Source organism: Schistocerca nitens, chromosome 2, assembly GCF_023898315.1.
Source record: "Schistocerca nitens isolate TAMUIC-IGC-003100 chromosome 2, iqSchNite1.1, whole genome shotgun sequence".
In the NCBI taxonomy this organism is placed as follows: Eukaryota; Metazoa; Arthropoda; class Insecta; order Orthoptera; family Acrididae; genus Schistocerca; species Schistocerca nitens.
The window spans coordinates 736355707-736379215 of record NC_064615.1 but is presented as its reverse complement, the minus strand read 5'-3'; the positions used below and the strand labels follow the sequence as shown (position 1 = coordinate 736379215).

Genomic DNA, 23509 nt, shown 5'->3' with positions numbered 1-23509 from the left:
TGTGGATCCTCTACCAAAGATTTAGGTGTGAACTACAGAATAATGTTATACATGTAGATTTTAAGACGGAGCATATTTTTGGATCTCACAAAAGTGGCACAAATAGGCAGTTATGCCCTTTTCGAAGAATTTATACTTAATTTGATCTTCGTTTACCTTCTACATACACTACTTCACACAGTGATATGCGTTTGGTCTCGAGTGTATGAAAGGACGCAAGAAGAGTAAAATCGGGGACGAGATGATTAGAGAGCAGCACAATTCATCTTGCGAAGTGAGAGGCAAGAAAATTTTACGAGAACATTGGCCATCAACGATTTAGGGGCAGCTGGGAAAATGTACATGGCTGGAAGGGAATTTCGACCACGCTCTTCCTGAATGCAACATCAGTGTTGGAACGTGAGACGGGAGTCAAATATAACCAGAGAATCACGTTTCGTACATTTAATGACTGAATTCCTCGTATATTCTTCATTTCTCATTAGCGAACACACATGACATACCTAGGAAACGCGTGAACAGTCAACAGTACTCTGATCGGAATCAACTGCACTAGCGATGTAATAACATTGAAAATCATACGTTTACCGGCAAATATAAGCAGCACTATAGTCAGGTGACTTTCGGAGTCAATGATAGCGTCAAAAATTCCGTTCTGTGAATCTCAGTGTTCACTCCATAGGTATTCCCACACTATGTGTGTAATAAGGGAGAAGAAGTATGAATTCACAGATTACAGCTACTTGTATTTACGAGGTGCATTCAGTTTACAACACCTGAATTTTTTTCTTACAAACAAATCACACGAAAACTGTGGAACTCATGTCACTTCTCGACGTAATTTCCTTGCAGCCGTACACATTTTTCACAACGTCGACGCCAAGATTCCATGGCCGCTGCGAGTGCTTCTTTGAGTGTCTGGTTTGACCACTGGGAAATCGTTGATACAACAGCGGCGTGGCTAGTGAATCGGCAGATCCAGAGTGTGTCTCTCATCGTTGGAAACAGCCAAAAGTCACTAGGAGCCAGGTCAGGTGAGAAGGGAGCGTGAGAAATCAGTTCAAAGTTGTTGTCACGAAGAAACTGCAGCGTTGCGTTGGCCCGATGCGCTGGTGCATCGTTTTGACGAAAGAGCACATTCCCGGCGGTTTCTCACGCAATGTTGGAAGGAGCCTGTTCTTCAGAACATCTTGATAGTATGCACCTGATAACGTGAAGGGCTTTGGAACGCAATGAGTACGGATTAAACCATCGCTGTCCTAGAACAAGGCCACCTTCATCTTTTTAGCACTGACGCATACCCGAAATGTTTTGATGGCGGTGAGTGTGTATGCACTTCCATTGACGTGACTGGCGCTTCCTTTCAGTATTGAAAAATGACATCCATGTCTAATTCATTGTCATAATCGATGAAAAGAAAGTCCCATGCATCTCATTATCATGCGTCAACATTGCTGACAACATACCACGCGTGGAGCCTCGTGGTCATAGAGGTGATGTTTTCCACATGCATTCTATCCTCCAAAATGACTTCCTTCTCTTGCTCCATTACGTCGGCAATCGCGAACGTTATTAACGGCTGATTTTGATACAAAAATGGCGACGTTTTCATTACAAGAATAGCGTGTAGTCAATCGTGTTCTCGATTTTCACACCGATTGAAATTAATCGCCAGCTAAGTGAGACATGTGGTGATGGTTAAGGAGACTTATGCCACAGCCGAATAGGACGCTAAAATAACTGGTCACTACTGTTCGACGGTTCTTATTCATTGTCGTGTTTCGGACACAGCCCACCAGTCGAACATCAAAAAGAAAAGTCTTCGTACAAAGTATGGAGTCAATCGTCAGCTGTCAGAATCAGTACTCAGCTAGTTGAGTGCTGACGCTGACAGCTGACACATATTTTATGTATATTTTATATGAAGACCTACATTTTTGATGTTCTGACGATGGGCATCAATAACTAAGAACTGTTGAACAGAAGTAACCAGTTACTTTAGCCACATATTCTGCAGTGGCATAAGCCTCTACAAGTTTACGCCGTGGTCGCCGGCATTCTGCGCCATTTCATGGTCAAGTTAAATGTGGTGACAGTGTCGTGGATATCTCTATTACAAATAGTTGAAAAGAGTGCCACTGGACTAAAACTAGAAAATGATATTTGTGGAAAACTATAACATGTTAACTTTAGTGAGGTACTCTAAAATACAGCAGAATACAGAACGTAATAACCGGAAGAAATTACTTATACATCAACTCTAATCTTGTCAGCTACAATTTCATGTGAGTATCTGGAGAAATATCTGCAAAAACAAATGCTCTTTGGTTGGTACCTAGTACCCTATGCAGAGGCTGCAGATATTCAAACTCACTTCAGTCTATTGCAGCTTTAGTAGCTTAGTACTACGAATCAAAAATATACTGTATTGGAAACAGTGTACAACTGTATCACTATTTTCGGGATTACATCAAGCCTCCAGGATGGATGGTTGTTTCACTATCATAAGCAAGACCTAAATCTCCTCATTATCGAGGTCACCAGGAATACTCCTCATCCCTGCCCCCACGGCCCAATCATCAAACAAAAGTAAAAGACTGAAAGAATGTGTTAAGGAAAAGACTTTGCCTAATGATATTTAGTTACACGAATATGAAAATGTATGTAAAATTTTCATGTTAATGAAGGAATTAGTACTGAATGGAGGTTAGCAATTAGCTTTTCTTAATTAGCGAGTGTGTACTATGACTGGTTGACATCCCGTAACATACAGCAGTGCATGTAAGATTAGAAATCAGTGATATCGTGTTTTCCATCTGTAACTGAAGTCAGATATGGTTAACCGAATGCTGCTGAGAAAAAAAGAGTACAATATTCTTTGTTTCCAGCTGCCATTACGTATTACTTAGAACAGAATATTGCACTACAGCACTCTTAGAAAATAAGTATCCAAGCCAGCGTGAAAGTTAACTGAGAAAGATTAATGGTTAATAAATGAATTTTTTTACTTACGGATATGGAGATCGGTGCCGCAGAAACCATAAATAATACAGTTAGAAGAAGCGCTTGTCTGAGGTCCATGTCAACGCAGGATTGTTTCCAAAGTAAATAAATCACTGGTGACAATATAGTGTAAGTTCGTTCTTGTTCCTAGAATAATTCTCTTACTACAAAAAAATTCAGTGATGCAAGATTCAATACTCCAGTCAGCTTCCTGTCATACCTGTAACACATGAGAAAATCAAGATGTTTATCACTATAGCACGTAGGCATACCAGAAATTTTGATGGAGACTTAAAGCTTCTTTACGCATAAAATAACGCTGTCAGTGTGGAGTATTACCCTGCACACAAGGATCATTTATCTGACAAGAGACTTACTTAGTATTCGTTCGTATACTGTAATATTGGGATATAATTTTAAGATTGATAAGTAAATTAAATTATAAGAAACCAAAATTCGATTGTGAATTACGAAGCGTGTGATAATCGTCTGCCATTTGATGTTCGCTGGTTGGCTATAAGTTTCAGTCTTCAGTGATAAAAATCACCCCGTTGCTGCCACTTTCTAACGTCATTTACCCATCTTCCATTAAGTCGTCGCTTCGGAATTTTTCTTATGTCTCGGTGATTAGGAAAGTAGATGCTTGGTTCACTGACTGTCCATTCGCCTAGCTACACATCCCTCTCAGTCTCCATTTTCTGTCATAAATTCCTCTTCTGCTACGGTTTGTTAAAACTATTTAGCTTATTTGGATCACAACAGGCCTTTTTCTCTGTCAACCCAGTCGCTGTCATCAACTGCCCTAATTACATGCAACGGTCTGTTCAATGACTTCAACGTTAGTTTGAACTAAGTTTTTCAGTAATGAGTATTTTTATACGCATAAGAGAAAGTAAGGTGATTTCATACATTTAATCCCAGTAAATCACAATGTAATATCAACACTCCACCGATATAGAGTCTGAGAGTGACGGCGATATTATTTGTATGGTGCCTAGCTCTGCGCATGGCATACGTTAGTCCTCTGCAGGAAATAAGTAGCTGACCCGGCGTGCAGCTCGACGGTTCATATCTCATCAGTGAAGCTTCTGTTATGCTGATTCTTGGCTCAAATGGCTCTGAGCACTATGGGACTTAACATCTTAGGTTATCAGTCCCCTAGAACGTAGAACTACTTAAACCTAAGTAACCTAAGGACATCACACACATCCATACCCAAGGCAGGATTCGAACCTGCGACCGTAGCAGTCGTGCGGCTCCGAACTGAAGCGCCTAGAACCGCTCGGTCACCGCGGCCGGCGCTGATTCTTGAATACAAGTGTTACTCGCTGACAGGAATGTCAATTGTGTATAGTTGTGTAACATGATTTTTGCTTTATTCATTGGTGCTAACAGGGAAATGTGCATGATCAACACTTGGAGGTAAGAGTATTCTTCAAAATTCGGTGTCTGTCCTCGGCTTGTAGAATGTAGTTCGAATTTCCTTCGGAGATCAAGAGGCCGACGTTCGCGCCAATAAGAGGGGTTGAAAAGGGTGTTGATATCCATTCGCTATCAGTTTCCCATACAGCTTTGTTTCTCAGACAGTGCACTCTGCTATCTGCGACAGTGCGTGTCTGCAGTAACCCCTGTTTCGCCCGCTCCGCACAGATGCTAGTCGCATATTAGGTAATCGTGATGTCATCGAAGTCCGAAATGGAGGCATGACAACAATGAAACAAAATTACTTGCACCGAGGAAATTGATTTTATAATATGGTTTTTGATATCTTTACTGCGAGACAGAAAGGTTTTTTTTTATTTATTCGATGAAGACTTCATAATAAGATAATAATAAATTTTCTTTGCTTCAATTGTGCGCGAGCCGTTGCCTTCTCACAACTGTAACAATTTCGTATCCAATACAGAACTTTCCCACTTTTTAATTAGGTAATATTAGCAACAATTCAGAAAAGATGAACTCACTTCGTCCAACCTCCTGTAATCTACGATGAACATATATATTTTGTAACATCATTTCTTTGCAGTTCTTCATTATAATGAAGAATACCTTCGTAAAGTGAAATTTTTAAATTTGCCAATAGACTTTTTAAGGGAATCACCATTAACGTAATTTGCCACGCCATCGTCCGTTTCCCAGTCTTTGTCATTGACTAGATACAGTTTCACAATTGCATTTTAAAATGCAGACACATTAGGTGGACTCATTACACACAGAATTCACCTGTAGTTATTTAGCTGTTCAGTAAATGAGACAGGCCTTTTTAGTAGCAGTTTCCAGAGTCCTGTTGGCCGAGCGTTATTCATTACCACAGGTACGCCAAAAAGAGAAAAAGAAAAAAAATTATATTTCAGATTTCCAGGGACTTCTTTTCATTTGACCAGATATCAGTTACATTTTTGTCAAATGTCCTGTCAGAGTAATAAAGAAGTATGAAACAGAGTGTAACGATTTTGAAGCGAACTTAGGTACAATCTGGTTTTTCTTTATTAGGCGATTCGGTACACTTTCTTGGAAATCACGCTGTCAGCTTAACTTCCGTTTCGATTCATTGTTTGCAATAGATGCAGATTCTCAGACAAGCTTTCTGGCATTCTAACAAGGGAACCTCCCCATCGCACCCCCCTCAGATTTAGTTATAAGTTGGCACAGTGGATAGGCCTTGAAAAACTGAACACAGATCACTCGAGGAAACAGGAAGAAGTTGTGTGGAACTATGAAAAAATTAGTAAAATATACAAACGGAGTAGTTCATGCGAAGATATGCAACATCAAGGTCAATGGGTGTCAAGGAGCACCGTGGTCCCGTGGTCAGCGAAAGTAGCTGCGAAACGAGAGGTCCTAGGTTCAAGTCTTCCCTCGAGTGAAAAGTTTAATTTTTTATTTTCAGTCTATGTGACAAACTCTTTATGTTTTCATCACTTTTTTGCGAGTGATTATCACATCCACAAGAAAACCTAAATCGGGCAAGGTAGAAGAATCTTTTTACCCATTCGCCAAGTGTACAAGTTAGGTGGGTCGACAACATATTCCTGTCATGTGACGCACATGCCGTCACCAGTGTCGTACACAATATATCAGACGTGTTTTCCTGTGGAGGAATAGGTTGACCTATGACCTTGTGATCAAATGTTTTCGGTTTCCATTGGAGAGGCACGTCCTTTCGTCTACTAATCGCACGGTTTTGCGGTGCGGTCGCGAAACACAGACACTAAACTTATTACAGTGAACAGAGACGTCAATGAACGAACGGACAGATCATAACTTTGCGAAAATAAAGAAAGTAAAATTTTCGGTCTACGGAAGACTTGAACCAATGATCTCTCGTTCCGCAGTTACTCACGCTAACCACGGGACCACGACGCTCCTGAGTTCACGTTGTCCTTGTTGTTGCATATTTTGTGCATCGACTACTCAGTTTGTATGTTTTACTGGTTTTTTTCATAGTTCCACACAACTTCTTCCCGTTTTCTCGATTGATCTGTTTTCAGTTTTTCAAGGCCTATCCACTGTGCTACTTATAACTTAATCCGAGGGGGGTGCGATGGGTAGGTTCCCTTGTAAGCAAAGTAACTACCAATGCAAAATCAATACATAGAAACTATAGTAAAACTATTTTTTTTTTTTTTTTTTTTTTTTTTTTTTTTTTTTTGTGGAAGTAACTTTCAGGGCAGCTCGTCTTAAATATGTTGGGACCGTTCGTTCCTCTTGGTGGATCCCGAGGGAGAATTATCTGGCTGTCATAAGCTGTGCATGAGCTTCCAGGGCTAGGAAAATACAGAACGTCATCTGGTACAATTCCGTGGCGAAGATGGACTGCATTGTTAGGATTCTCTCAGAGCTTACTTAAGCGATGGTATAGGTGCTGTGATATCACATAGGTCCTCCAACAGCATGGAACAACGTGGTACATGTGCATGTAAAACATTAACAGCCGTCTAGATGAATTATAACCAAGTAAGAAGGAAAACTCCCGATGACCCATGGACCTTGCTAAAAGGGAGTGGCTTGCGTGCTTCGACGATACATATAGCACCCACAACGGAGCGGTATCTGTGGGGTGGCCAGACAAACATGTGGTTCCTGAAGAGGGGCAGCACCCTTTTCAATACTTGCAGTGGCAATGGTCTGGATGACTGACGGATCCTTGTAGTATCAGCCAACATGGCCTTGCCGTGCAGGGCCTGAGAACGGCTGAAAGCATAGGGAAACTACACCTGTTACTTTTCCCGAGGACATGTAGCTCTACTGCATGGTCAAATGATATGGTATCCTCTTGCGTAAACTAGTTCTCAGCACAGGTCGCTAGACAGTGCTATTCAGGATGGCGTCTTCATCAAGAAATACAAACGTGGCATTCTACGGGTCAGGGGGTAAAATTTTAGATCCATAATTTGGGAAGGTAGGTTAGAAATTTTAAAAACGGAAATGGATAGTCTGAAGTTAGATATAGTGAGAATTAGTGAAGTTCGGTGGCAGGATGAACAGGAGACAATACGATTATGAATACAGAATTAAATAAGAGTAATGCAGGAGTATGTCTAACAATGAATAAAAATAGGAATACGGGTAAACTATTATGAAGAGCATAGTGAAACCATTATCATAGCCAAGATAAACATGAACACAACACCCACCACAGTAGTTCAACTTTATATGGCAACTAGTTCCACAGATGATGAAAAGACTGAAAGAATGTATGGTGACATAACAGAAATTATTCAGATAGTTAAGGCAGAGGAATATTTAATCGTGATGGGGGATTTGAATTCGATAGTACGAAAAGGAAGAGGAGAAAACTAGTAGGGGAATATGGACTATGGCAAAGAGATGAAAGAGGAAGCTGGCTGGGGTGTTTTGCACATAGCAAACACTTGGTTTCATAATAATGAAAAAAAGTTTTATACGTGGAAGAGACTTGTAGACGACGGAAGGTTTCAGATTGATTATACACTAGTGGTCATTAAAATTGCTACACCAAGAAGAAATGCAGATGATAAACGGGTATTCATTGGACAAATATATTATACTAGAACTGGCATGCGATTACATTTCCACGCAATTTGGGTGCATAGATACTGAGAAATCAGTACCCAGAACAACCACCTCTGGCCGTAATAACGGCCTTGATACGCCTGGGCATTGAGTCAAACGGAGCTTGGACGGCGTGTTCAGGTACAGCTGCCCATGCAGTTTCAACACGATACCACGATTCATCAAGAGTAGTGACTGGCGTATTGTGACGAGCCAGTTGCTCGGCCACCAATGACCAGACGTTTTCAATTGGAGAGTGATCTGGAGAATGTGCTGGTCAGGGCAGCAGCCGAACATTTCCAGAAAGACCCGTACAGGACCTGCAACATGCGGTCATGCATTATCCTGCTGAAATGTAGGGTTTCGCAGGGATCGAATGAAGGGTAGAGCCATGGGTCGTAACACATCTGAAATGTAATGTCCACTGTTCAAAGTGCCGTCAATGCGAACAAGAGGTGACTGAGACGTGTAACCAATGGCACTCCATACCATCACTCCAGGGGATGACGAATACACGCTTCCTATGTGCGTTCACCGCGATGTCGCCAAACACGGATGTGACCATCATGATGCTGTAAACAGAACCTGGATTCATCCGAAAAAATGACGTTTTGCCATTCGTGCACCCAGGTTCGTCGTTGAGTACACCATCGCAGGCGCTCCTGTCTGTGATGTAGCGTCAAGGGTAACCCCAACCATGGTCTCTGAGCCGATAGTCCATGCTGCTGCAAACGTCGTCGAACTGTTCGTACAGATGGTTGTTGTCTTGCAAATGTCCCCATCTGTTGTCTCGGGGATCGAGACGTGGCTGCACGATCCGTGACAGCCATGCGGATAAGATACCTGTCATCTCGACTGCTGGTGATACGAGGCCGTTGGGATCCAGCACGGCGTTCCGTATTACCCTCCTGAACCCACCGATTTCATATTCTGCTAACATTCATTGGATCTCGACCAACGCGAGAAACAATGTCGCGATACGATAAACCGCAATCGCGATAGGCTACAATCCGACCTTTATCAAAGTCGGAAACGTGATGGTACGCATTTCTCCTCCTTACACGAGGTCCCACAACAACGTTTCACCAGTCAACGCCGGTCAACTGCTGTTTGTGTATGAGAAATCGGTTGGAAACTTTCCTCACGTCAACATGTTGCAGGTGTCGCCACTGGCGCCAACCTTGTGTGAATGCTTTGGAAAGCTAATCATTTGCATATCACATCATCTTCTTCCTGTCGGTTAAATTTCGCGTCTGTAGCACGTCATCTTCGTGGTGTAGCAATTTTAATGGTCAGTAGTGTATAATGGGAAGACATGGGTTTCGACGCATGATTTTATAGTGCAACTCATTTCCAGGACTAGATGAGGACTCTGATTATAATTTATTGGTTATGAACTGTAGCGTATAACTGACATATTTAAAAAGGAAGAAAGTTAAGAAGATGGGACATAGGTAAGTTGAAAAAACCAATGTTTGTTGATTGAAAACGGGGAAAGGAAATATTTTTTGAAATTTGTGGTCAGATCCTATGGGACCAAACTGCTGAGGTCATCGGTCCCTAAGCTTACGTATTACTTAATCTAACTTAAACTAACTTACGCTAAGGACAACACACTCACCCGTACCCCAGGGAGGACTCGAACCTCCGGTGGGGAGAGCCAGGGGAAAGGAATACAGTAACAGATGAATGGACAGCTTTGATAGATGAAATAGTGAAGCCAACAGAGATTCAAGTAGATAAAAAGGCAGGGCCTATTGGTAATCCTTAGATATCACATGGCTATTGAATTTAAACGATTAATGGAGAAAATATAAATAGGTAGCAAATTAAGCATACGATTAAAAACTACGACCGACAGAGATTGAAGAATGCCCAAGAAGGAATGACAAGATAAATACAAGCATATAAAAAGGTGTTTAATTAGGGGAAAGAGAGATACAGCCTATAGGAAAAGAAAAGAGGCCTCTTGAGAAAAGAGAAGTAGCTATATGAATATCAAGAGCTCCATGGAAAACCAGTACTAAGAAAGGAAGGAAAAACTGAAAGGTGGAAGAAATATATAGAGGGACTTTACAGTAAAATGAACCTGATGGCAATATTGTAGAAAGGGAAGAGGAAGTAGGTGACAATAAGATGGGAGATACGATACTGCGAGAAGAATCTGATAGAGCACTGAAAGATCTTAAACGAAACGAGGCCTCTGTAATAGACGACATTCCCTCAAAACGACATATCCTTGGGAGAGCGATCCATGACTAAATTATTCCATCTGCTGCACAAGATATGTGAGGCAGGCGAAATACCCTCAGACTTCAAGACGATTATAATAATACTAAGTCCAAAGAAAGAAGTCGCTGTCAGGTGTCAATATTACTGAACTGTCAGTTTAATAAGTCATCGTTGCAAAATATTTATTCAAAATATTCACTGAAGAATGGAAAAATTGTTATACAACCGATCACGGGAAGATCAATTTGGATTTAACAGAAATATAGGAAGGTGCGAAGCAATACAGACCCTGCGACTTAATCTTAGAAGGCAGTTACAGAAAGGTCAACCTCCGTTTATTGCATTTGTAGACTCAGGTAAAGCCCTTGACTGAAATATATTCTTTGAAATTGTGAAGGGTACCAGATAGTGTAAGGTTATATACAACTTGCACTAAAACCCGATGGCAGTTATGAGAGTCGAAGGGCATGAAAGGGTAGTAGTGGTTGAGAAGACGGTGAGGAAGGATTGTGGCCTATCCCTGATGTTATTCAATCTGCACATTGAGCAAGCAGTAAAGGAATTAAAGCTGAGGGAGAAGAAATAAATAGTTTGAGGTTTACTGATGTCTGAGACTTGGAACTGCAGTTGAACGGAGTGTACACTGTCTTGAAAGGAGGACATTAGAGAGATACTAACAAAAGCAAAACAAGGGTGATCGAATTAAATCAGGCGATGCTGAGGGAATCAGATTATGTTAAGAGACATCAAAAGTAGTAGATTTAAGTAGTGTGAAGTCTTTTCTGAATGTTTCTCTCTGGAGTGTAAGCTTGTACGGATATGAAATATGGTCATTAAGCAGTCTAGACACGGAGAGAATAGAAGCTTTTGAAACCTGGAGATACAGAAGAATGCTGAAGATTAGATGGATACATGACGTAACTAATGAAGGAGTACTGCGTAGAACTGGAGAGAGAAGAAACCTGTCTGAAAGAATGGATCGGTAGATAGGATACTTATGAGACAACACAGAATTATCAGTTTAGTACTGGAGAGAAGTATGCGTGTGAGTGAGAGGGGGGGGGGAAGAAGGGCGAGGGGGGCGGGATTGTAGCGTTAAGCGTTAGAACAAAAGATGAATAGAATAAGCGGGTTCAAGTGGATCTAGGTCGAAATAGTAATTCTGAGATGAAGAGGCTTACACATCGTAGAGTAGCGCGGAGAGCTGCATAAAACCAGTCTGCTTGAAGTATCAAGAAATTACGTGTTTCCTTATACAGAACAAAATATCACCAGATCTTGAACTAAAAGCCATTAATTTCACTCCGTGGTCCCCGAGTAAACTTACTCAATAAGACGGCATAGCGAGTACAGTGGTTTCCACTGTATCTGACCAACTACAGCAGCGTGCTGTAAAGATATCTGCACGGGAAATTTCTTGAATGAGTACGTACCAAGCAAGTTTACGCAGGGGTATCTTTTAAGGTAATGGATTTCGAGTATGTCCCTTCCACTTGACTTTCACACTTGTGGCACGCCACAAACCAGCGAGTGAATTTCGATTCACCTTGGACGAAAAGCAATGTCAAAACATTCTACAACGCATTTCAAATACCGGCCTTCACACAAGCCTTAAAGGAACGGCAAGGGATTTCATCGTCAAGATTTCTCATGAAGAAAATTTTTCCGCTGAACGTAAGTGGATGGACGGTAACTCATCTGCTAACATCCGAAATAAACCTTCGAAATAAATCTTCGCAGCGCTCATTCACAGTAGTGGATTTAGTCCATTTGTGTCCCCTTAATCTTTTTCTGTTGTTTGTTTTGTTTTTGTGACACGTTGAAAATAGTCAGACACGAATTTAATACTTTTTCCGTGCGCGTTCTTCCACAAAAGAAGTCAGAGATCCGAGAGCGAAATAGGATATGCGTCTTAGAATAACTGGATAAAGAAAAAGCGAACGCAGTGCATAAACAAGAACATAAATTGGTGAAACACTTTTCATTAAATAACCTTTCTCAGCAGGAAACTTTCACCTCTGTTAGCGGAGAAAATAAAATTTAGTTGTTTTTGACGTCATTTGGCAACAGGAAGGAGAAAACAACGTATAACACAAAAACGCTCTGTAAATACCGTTTCAGATAATACTTAAAAGGCGATATACAGAGTGAAATTACAATGAAATGAACACCCTTAGCTGCTTACAGGCGTTGACATATGTCAACGGGGACAGATGAAAATGTGTGCCCCGACCGGGACTCGAACCCGGGATCTCCTGCTTACATGGCAGACGCTCTATCCATCTTTTTTTTTTATTACAGAGATCAGCTATCATTTTTTTTAATCACATTTTGTTCGTTTTTTTTGTTCGTTGCATCTGCTCGGGGCGGACGTCGTAAGACATCCGTTTAAGTTCGTTGTTGATCGATTAGCTCAGTTTTTTTATTACAGAGGGCTGCTAACCCTCTGACCGAACACGCTGAGCTACCGTGCCGGCAACCATCTGAGCTACCGAGGACACAGAGGATAACGCGACTGCAGGGATTTATCTCTGGCACGCCTCCCGCGAAACCCACATTCTCAATGTATTGTCCCGCACTACATTTGTATTGCCCCCGCCCATTATACTCATTACTCGCGGCGCGTTGCCGATTACCGTAAGGGTTCGAGCACTGTTTGTGCATTCGTACAGAAGAAGAAGATGGTCAAGTGGCCGGTGAGCCTTAACTATATATTTACTAAGATGGTATCTGTTCTTTCGGACATGTCCGAAAGAACAGATACCATCTTAGTAAACATAAAAATATACAGAGTGTTTGAAAGTCTTCACATTAAACATCTAGGGGAAATAGATCAGTTCATGTGGGACAACTATTTTTAGAGACAAAATGTACACTACGCTTCCCAGTGAGGGTACACTCAGTCCTTGATCGCTCGCCTACGCTTATTCTCTCAGTCGTCTTCTGTCGCCCGTAGCGAGATGTCGTGGGCACTGGAGAAGTTAATATAGACGTTCAGGAAATCAACGGGTGTGGCGGAAAGCCGTCCAGCTGGGCCTTTTCTACCGGCGACCTCGTCTGGCTTCCGCAACAACAATGACCCCAGCGATGACAGCGCACAACCCTCAGGACATAGAAGTGTGTGGTGCAGAGCCCACACCTCCCGTTGCTGACAGACCTAAGGCGCCACAGGGCGCACCGAAACTTCGACTGACGACGGAGTCGACTGCCGCTATCATGTCGGAGTCACCAGATGTTCGGCAACGAAAAGACGGTCGTGAGTGGCTGACCACCCGGCCGTACACTGAAAAGCAACGGGGCAGGGAGCGCCGCATACGTCAACAGCACTCAGAGCCGCCGAAAGGCGAGACTCTGCAGCAGAGGACTAGACAATGGAACAAATGCCAAGCAACAGTGGCACTCGAAGAAGACTAGCGCAAGAAGTAACCCGCTGCTAGCATTTCGCGTGCCAACAGAGGTTGCAAGCAGAAAGTGGTGGTCGACAAGCGAGGCTGGTCTCCACTCGCAGCCAGTCTAACACGGCAGGCACGCTCACCGCACCTGGAGAGTCGCGCCGAGACGCAGTTCAGAGGCTCCGAAGGCGCCTTCACGCTCCTGCAGAAGCGAGAAAATGACGCTTCGACATCAGCAGCCGCAATAGGGGACAATCTTAGCCCCAACCATGGTGGCCAGCGAGTTGCCGTAAGGTTGGAGCCGAGGCCACCACCGACCGTCGCTCGATCAAATGACAATATCGCAGATTCCTACATCAGATACCACAGTGGCTCAAGTCAGACTTCACTGTAAAATCACCAGGAAAGAACCTCATGCAGATTAACCTCCGCAACTATAACGACTACCGCAGTGGGACCAGTGGAGCACTCACAATCCAGTGGATGTTCTACACTTCAAATGTTCAAATGTGTGTGAATTCCTAAGGGACCAAACTGCTGAGGTCATCGATCCCTAGAGTTACTCGAACCTCCGGCGGAAGGGGCGACGCAATGTTCTACACTTGCGCCACAGAAACGGACAAGGTGATCACGGCTGTATTTCGTGGCTTCCCACATACAAAGCAGCCTTATCCCCTACAAGAAGAGCTCAAAAACCTCGAGATCGGGGTCAATACAGTGGTATGTATGAAATCACCAGACACAGGTGAGGAGAGACCCCCTGTACTGGCCATCGCCAGGGACGACACTGTAAATCAGATATTGTTCGCCGTGACCAGGATGTCGAAGATGGTAGTGATTGTAGAAAACCAGAAGCCACAGCTTTGGTGGCCTCAATGCTTCATATGTCAGGGCATCGGGCATGTTCCAGGCAACTCCCGATGCCTGGTGCCTTCATTAACAGTACGTTTATGCTGCAGCCTCGCTATTGGCAACTCACTGCTCACTGCTGGCACATCGTAGCCTTGCTGCTCGCCAGGAGCCTTGCCACAGTTAAGCTGCAACCTCGCATCTCGTCGTTCGCTGGGAGTAATTACCCTGCAGCTGTTTATATACCTGGCAGACTGCTACCAGAGTCAAACATGGTACTGCTGGAGTGACCTCGAAGCAGACAATCAATGGCTCAAGTTTCAAGATATGCGACAATGGTCGTGGTGCGAAACACAAACAGGATTCACTCCTGGCGAGCATAGCAGCAGCAGCGCGAACAGCGATCGTGCAGATTAAATGGGCGAGAAGACTCAGTAGGCTTGTTCCATTATAGCCAGGCTATGCTGAAGAGCAGCAAGCAGCGAGGTAGCAGCATAAACACACCCTGTGTGCTGGCGGCCATCCAACCCAGCAGTGCGCCCTGAAGAGAGAAGACGAACCATTGTCCGTGGACTGATGCAGGAAACACGTGGATTGTTACCGCTGGCTGCGAGAAATTGAAACTGCATTAGCTCGTCAGTAGGGAATACCCTACAGGACGCCACACAAGTCCATAGCAGCAGGTTCCCACGGCCGTCCGGGCTCTAGTCAGGGCGACATGCCACTAGCGCGAGTAGGTGCGCCGTCAGACGTCCGCGCCCAGATAAACCTCAGGGTGAAGGCGAGGCGGGCGTCGTCGCCGGCGCAGAGCTGCCACAGCCGCCGGTCACTGACGCAGCAGCCGTGGCCACTCCACACTCTAGAAGACGGCATGCTCCCACCAGCAAGCGCATTTTCTAGACGCAGACGGGCTCTCCGCACGAGATGGACTTGCGGAATGGCCCGCATGCAGCAGAGTAGGCGAACTGCGCCCTCACCGCACAGAAAAATACCAGGTGGGACGTCGACACCGAGAAAGGTAGCGACAGTGGCCATGCTGTAGCCGTCGACCGTAATGTCTGAGCTCAATCGCTTTCCGGCAAAATGGTCTTTTAACCTAGGGAACAGGCGATAGTCACAGGGCGCCAAATCAGGACTATTGAGTGGGTAGGTGATTACGTTCCACTGAAACTGTTGCAGGAGAGCAACGGTTTGCCGAGCGATATGTGGGCGAGCGTTGTCGTGGTGAATGTGTACGCCCTTGCTCAACATTCCTCTTCTCCAGTTCTGGATAGCCCGTTTGAGTTTTTTCAGAGTCTCAAAATACCTGTCAGCGTTAATTGTGGTCAGAGCGATTCAGCTCCGACGAGGTGAAAGAAGAGGTTCATAACTTTCTGAACAGCATGGCGACAAGCTGGTATGACATGGGCATACAAAAACTGCCCCAGCGTCTACAAAAATGCACCGACAGAAATGGTGATTATGTGAAAAATAGCTAAATGTTCAAGCTGTAAACTGATGTAAACCATTGTAGAAACAAACAGGTCTATGTACTTATAAAAGAAAGGACACCTTACTTTTGGGATTACCCTCGTAGTTTAGACAAGAAGAGAGTAGAAGCTTTCGAAATGTGATGCTACAGAAGAATGCTGAAGATTAGATGGGTAGATCACGTACTAATGAGGAGGTACTGAATAGAATTGGTGAGAAGAGGAATTTAAGGGACAACATGACTAAAAGAAGGGATCGCTTGGTAGGACATATTCTGAGGCAACAAGAGATCATCAATTTAGTATTGAAGGGAAGCGTGGTGGGTATAAACCGTATAGGGAGACCAAGAGCTGAATACACTAAGCAAATTCAGAAGGATGTAGGTTGCAGTAGTTATTCTGAGATGAAAAGGCTTGCAGAAGATAAAGTAGCATGGAGAGCTGTATCAAACCAGTCTCTGGACAGAAGACCACAACAATAACAACTGCGTGCGCTGCATACTACCTGAGTCCAGTAAACTGAGTGATTTTCAGCAAGAGAGGCTTAAGAATGAGTATTTCTGTATTTCTGACAACCCGCAAGGGTCCAATTCGACATGTCGAAACCTGTACTGAAATTTTTCACAGTATTTAAAAAAATTTTAAAGTTACTTATTTATGTCTCACGAAGAATTTCATAAAAAATAGGTTTGTACAACCGTTGCTGCTAGGCAAGCCAATCTCCGAGTAAGCAAACGCAGCCGTGACAAGAGAACATAGCGGAAAGTCCAAAGTGCATTCACTCGAATTTTAAGCACTTGAACCATACCAAGAATGTCTGAAATCAATAATTGTTTGAATAACCTGCAGTTCATAATGGCAACTAAACTCTTGCAGATGTAATTGTTTCATAAGTGACTACCAGAGAAAAGACATTCAATTCAGTGTATGTTACATTCCAGATGATTTCCATCAACCGGGATGTTCGTTTATTGACATGAAATGTTTAATAGCAATTCCTATAGCACAGTTCTTATAATAATTTTTCAGTAACGTATATTTTACTAACAATGTCACACATTATTGTTCATTCCCTGCAGTCGTCACAAAAATCCTAAATGTCTATTGAATGACGAAAAGAAACGTTTTCTTCACACCAGGCACATCTGCCAAAAGGAAAACTAATGTATTCAGGCACTTCACAGTAATTGCTAGTTTCATTTAGATAAAACTGGTATGTAGTAAATAACAGTCGTGGCCGTTGTTCTGAAATACAATACGGCCCGCTGATAATCATAAAATTACACAGATCTATCGGATACTGCATTGTCAGACAATTTTTGAAATTGCTTTACATCGTCGAAAAATTTCTTTATCGAGAGGCTGAATCAAACTGCTAGTTCCCGGTGGAATTCGAATTATATGAACAGTCTTTTCGTCGTCGTCCTAAAGACAGAAGTGTTGATTTGTTCAGGCCAAGTGTCCAACAAAAGCAAAGAATTATTTTCTCCGGCTGCTCAGAAGCCGTTTGGGATATAATACTGAAATTTATTCTCTTCCGTTTCTTCAGATTTCGCTACACCGATTACAAGATTTTTGCAACTAAATATTGTATTTAATTTTTGGTCCTAATTGGCCTTGACGTTACTGAAGACATTTATAAAGCTGCGGAAAAAGTAATCCACTGGTATTTATCACCGGCATTGTTGATAACGAATACGTCATAACGTTCATCGACTGCTAAGCGACTATGTCTTCTTTTTTTCGCTCAAAATGATAACGTGTGGTTTGCACGCAATTCCTGCGCAATATCTGACTGATTGGCTTTACACACAGCACTTTAGGAAATAACAGGAAGCTTAGTCTTCACGTCAGCTACGAATTTCTCTATAGTACTACCTATTAATGACCCCTTCTCCGCACGTTTACTTGAAGTAATCTTTGCAATTTTGCGACTTTCTTTTCCGTGTAATTTCCTGAATCTGTGTAACCGGGTTGAAGAAGCCTGTAAATCAGTAATGTTCACGTCCCTTGCAATTCAGAGCGACCTGTCTGTCTGATCACCCTCGGTAACACTGCACCGACTCTCAGGAGCAGTTATAAATCTTTGGAATAATTTCCCTTCTGCACTTTTGCGAGTTTCGTTTGGCGCATATTTCGTGCTTCGTGTAAATCTTTCTTCGATTTATACAGTTCATGTTCAGATTTTGCGAAACAAAACCGGCTTTGCACACTGCTTGAGTTTTATTCTACGTGGGCGCAGAGAGTCCGAAAATTGCATAGAGAACGAACACGAAGGGGAGCACAATACCCGACCAGAGCGAGGCACTGACAACGGAACACACAGAACACAGCACTGGGCGAGACGAAGGCCTAGCCAGCGGGTGTTGTTGAAATGAGCGGAACGACAACCCGACCAGGCCTATTGGAGCCGGCAGGTAAAAATCTGTATCAGTGGCTCTGCACGTGACACACTTCGCACGCACCCTCGCGGATGCATTATGTATTATCCCGCTGCGACAGCCACGCCAGCTCTGATGCCTTCATTTCGATGTCCATTTGCGGGAATACTAAAACTGTGATGAATGGAGGGGCAATATTTGCATGAATATTTTGGGAAAAAATTAATTTAAAGTTTTCAAAATTGCCACCTACGTTTCTAGTCCAAAAATAACTACAGCTTAATTAACCACAACATAGAGTGTGTAAATGAGAGGAAAGGACATATTACCACACATTGTGTTCTGATTAAAAGTATATTTTACAGTCAGGCTGAAACCACTGAGACTAAATACTTGATGACAAGATTTTATTTCTTGTGAAGTTATTAAAACAGAGACTGACGCCTCACCAATAGTTTGAATGTTTAGCTGCAACATTATGGGTGACTTTTAGGACAATGGTAATAGATTAGATTATTGCGATTACTGTGCGTTTTATTCAGAAGTTTCTCGCTTCTGCAACTTCCATGTACGGTAGAATGACCCAAACCTGTATAGAACCTGTTTGGAACAAATAATCTGAGATATTCAAAGCAACAAAATTGCTGCGTCTGATGTTAGCTAGCAGCAGTAAGAAGAAATGTGGATTTCTCGCAAGAAAGTTATAAAAATGTAAGAACTACCGTTCACGACATAAGTAAAGAATGTTCTTCACTTAATTACGAATTGGCCCTTAGAGAATGTATAGTTACAATTAAACACGAACAGCTCGTACAGAAGCAGACAATTATTCTTTCAATGCTCCATCTGTTAATATATCGATAAAAAAAAGTCTAATGTAAGATACAATAAAAAGTACCCACTGCAAGCATTAATGATGATTTACAGAGTATCAAAGCACATATTATAAAACATGACTGTATACTGATGCATTTCAAATTAGCGGTTCCTCGTCAGAGAAACTAGAGTTAAGTCGGGTTTGATACTGACTGTCATTGAAATTGTGTGGCTGCTCCCGGTCCCTATCTGTTAATATTTTTTTTTTACTTATAAAGAAACTTCATGGGCTAAAAATTATTGTATTCCCTTGGCAAAAAAGTATTACTCACGCGCTTCCTCTTGATCCTTTCAGTCAAAGACTGGTTCTGATTGCAATACGAAAGACAGTAGTGTAATGGCGGACATCTGTAGTAATCTTTTCAGCATTACTTACACATCAGTGTGATCACGCATCACACGGCGTCCCGAAATCTATGGGCGCACACTCTGCCACACTTGAGCCCGGCACCCTGTACTTACCGTCTGTGCACTTTACAGAGCACGACTGACCGACCAAGCAGCTAGAACAAGACACGCCAGCACTTTGGGAACCTGTTTCCTAGAGACCTTTGTCACAAATGACAAGCACGTTGAACAGTACTCGGGTTTTATAGTAGCTTTCAGTTCGTTTCAGTATTATGTACTGGTATAAACGAGCATGTGTTTCCTGTAGTTTGGACGTTACGAGTGCGTCATTAGCCATGATGCTACTGTCATCAGTCGAGCAAACATGCACTATGCTATCTGATTAAGATTCCGTAATAGGCACTCACGTAAGCCTATTGTCTTTCGCGATATGCACGTGCAACGAGGAAAACCTGCCTCTCTGAATACTGAAAAGCCAAAGGGAGATATTGCTGATGGTGGCTCACTACAAACGACGCCTACCAAAAGAAAAGTTCTCTGAAGGTGAAATATTTAAAATAATTATTTAACCCTTGCAACATCTTAAAACGAACCCTTCTCAATGTTTTAAAACTTTTGGCTGGAGAACGAGTGTAACTATTAACGCTGGGAGCCTAAAAATAAATGCAGCGGTACAAAATATTGAACTTAGACACATTCGAGCCCCATTCTTGATCTTAGCTGGAAGTATTTTTGAAGTAATAGGAATTTCTCTAACAAACGCTGATTTCCCTCTCGAATATTAATTATTTCATGGAAGTATGTTCCGTCTTCGCAGTTAAATGAAAGGCAGTTTGTTTTTGCCATAGATGTTTCGCATCTTTCATTTGTGAAGCACCTTCAGTGCCCTGCAATACAAGTTTGTTTACACACACACACACACACACACACACACACAAACATACACACACACACAAACACAAACAAACACACACACACACATAAACACACATACACACACAAACACTCATACACAAACGAACACACACACACACACACACACACACACAAACACAAACACAAACACAAACACACACACACACACACACACACACACACACACAAACACAAACACACATTACGTTCTCTCATGTTTTTCAGGTTACCAATAACTTTTGTAGCACAAGTTTCGTACTGTTAAATTACAGTTTTTAATGTTACTTACGATTTCCAGTGTAGTTAGTCCATGTGTTCACTCCATCCCCGTACTCCAATGGCCGATTTTCGACATTCTTTTCACCCATATTTATTACAACACTGTTTATTACACGTGGGTTACAGAATAAGAAAGACACTCCATTTACATTTACAAAAAAATAGACAAACCTGATAAATAACAAGAAGCAGGTACACAGGGTGCGTCACGTAAAACGCAACACCCCTTTTATTTCGTACACATTTCGTACACATATCGAAAAACGGTTTTCGGCAAATGTTAGAGCGTCAAAGAGCAAGTATTCTTTTATTCGGTTAAGCTACTACTAACGGAGATATTGAATCAAGTACATTTGATAAAGGGAACCGTATACTTTTTATAACTGCATTCGATAGCTCTTGAGAAGAAAATTACAGTGACGTAGCGTTTGTTAATGTTGCATTTGAACCCCACCTAAAAAAATTCGATAAATTTTATACAATCTGAGAGCACGGTGACCGGAAACATCACCCAAAAGAGCTCTCGTGCCCTGCTGTGTTAGAATTTCAACACGTTTTCCTGTTTACTTGTCTGAGCTGCAGGCCGCTCATTCCTGCTTCAACATTCGTTGCGTACAGCCATGTACATCCATGATGAGAAGTTGGACATACTACTTGTATATCGTGACGAGTGTCAATCGCATCCTGCATCGACAGAATTTCCATCACTATCATCTGTCACATGATCAGGCACTCGACGACCGTGATTTCGAACGTCACACAGATTTTTGTGTCTCAGTAACTGAGACACGACCCTACGTTTTTCCAACGGGTGCTCTTTACCGATGAAGAAGCGTATACTAACGACGCTAGTGTAAATTTGCATAACATGCGCTATTGGGCAGCCGCAAATCCACATTGGCTTCGCCAGGTGCAACTTCAACGGCCGTGGAGATTAAACGTATGCTGCGGCATCATAGAAAATTATAGGACCGTAGTTCATCTCAGGCGTGCTAAATGGACATTCGTACACACACTTTCTGACGAACATTCTGCCGATTCTTCTAGAAGAGGTACCAGTGGATATTCAACAGAGTACGTGGCTCCAACACGATGGTTGTCTAGCTCGCTTGTCCCGTCTTGCAACGAAAATACTGAATGAAAACTTTCCTGGACACTGGATAGGACAAAATTCTGTTGTCAAATGGCCTGCGATGTCCCCCGATTTGACTCCTTTCGATTTCTTTCTCTGGAGAGAACTCAAAGATGCAGCCTATGACGAAGCACGAACTACCCCAGACGATACGTGCCGTCGAATTGCCAGTACATGCTCTGCCATACCATCTACTATAATTACATATGTTCATCGTTCTTTCGAAAGGCGATTGCAAATGTTCCTTTCAGACCATAATCAACAGTTTGAACACATGCTTGAATAAAGGATAAAGATATTTCTTTGGAATACAAAATTAATGTTATGTGAGTTGGTTGGTTACGAAATCATTGTTACTAAACTGTTTATTTCATTTAGATGTGTACGAAATCACATTAAAATCTCAAATAAGTCGACAGTGTGTATTGCACGTAGCTGGTAAAACTGTCATTAAACGCTTACGTTCAGCATGAAACGACGATTCGTTAAGAAGAATACTTATTCTGCGGTGTACAGGTGGTCACCAAAGAATTTTTAATAAAATGTTTAGTTCATCGAATGAATCCCATATTATATATTTTAGAGCAGTGTAGGTAGAGACAGTTGTCTGACAACTCTACCTCTAAGAAGCACATAGCCACGAGCAGGAAAAGCGAGGTGCAATCGCCCTTCTAACATTTAGATATTTAATACAGTAGTTGCTTTTTGCGGTACATAAGACCTCTTCATTTTTAAGAATGACCAACTAATTTCTCTGTTTGTGTTCACGTAGTCTGGGAGGACACACAAATGTGAAATAGTTTTCCTAAGTCGTTTGTGGTACACTAGATTCTAGCCTATGTCGTACATATAGAGTATTCGTAGGTGAAACTTTATCTAGGTCGTAAGTTGGTTCAAGGGGACATAAGACTTTATTCTCGTAGCGCAGGACTACCCTACGGTATACAACTCCGCGGCCTGGTCCAAGACGCCTGTTTGGCAGTGTTTGCACCGCATGTACCGTTTCCGGCCACTGTGCTCTTACACTCTAGGACATTTCTGAGGAAATGACTAATGGTTTGTTCTGTGATCCTATGTTGTTGGTTACCAGCAACTAATTTAATGCAAAAGACGCAATGGAGACACCTTAAATCAACATATTCCTCACCGTAGCAACATACAGGATGATGAGAAGTAGTATGAATAGCTTATAAAAGTGTTGCAGGGGAGGTTGCTCTGAGAAATAATTTTTAAGAAAAAATTCGACACATTGAAGCTTTTCCAATTTAATTATTTTTGAAATTAGCCAATCAGATGGTTTCTCGCTCGGATTCAAGCAATCTGCAAGATACCATATGCGTCAGATGTTCTCATAGCGTAGATGATTGCGCACGAGACTGCTCAGCCACTGGCTCAGGTTTGATCCTCACTACCACTCCATGTTAATTTTTGTATCGCTCTATTGTTTGGTTTGACTTTGCGCGCCGACGACCTAATTGGCTAACTTCAGCGCTAATTAAATCGGAAACGGCGCAACTTATCGAATTTTTTTCTTAAGAATTATTTCTCAGCATAACCTATACTGCAACAAACAACCGTACAACGTTTTCCCACTGTTTC

The 23509-nt window shown here is 42.4% G+C and overlaps 1 protein-coding gene across 3 annotated transcripts in view; it reads right to left on the bottom strand.

Annotated features, from left to right (window-relative positions):
- LOC126234595 (esterase FE4-like) overlaps positions 1-23509 on the bottom strand; it is a 107290-nt gene that overhangs the window by 72406 nt on the left and 11375 nt on the right. For 2 of the 3 annotated variants that reach the window (XM_049943310.1, XM_049943312.1), the window contains exon 2: positions 3013-3223. In XM_049943310.1, coding sequence (XP_049799267.1) covers positions 3013-3081 — 69 coding nt within the window. In that variant the 5' untranslated portion in view covers positions 3082-3223. Of the gene's footprint in view, positions 1-3012; positions 3224-19698; positions 19820-23509 lie in introns of those variants that run through there. The other variant, XM_049943311.1, reaches the window with a different exon arrangement.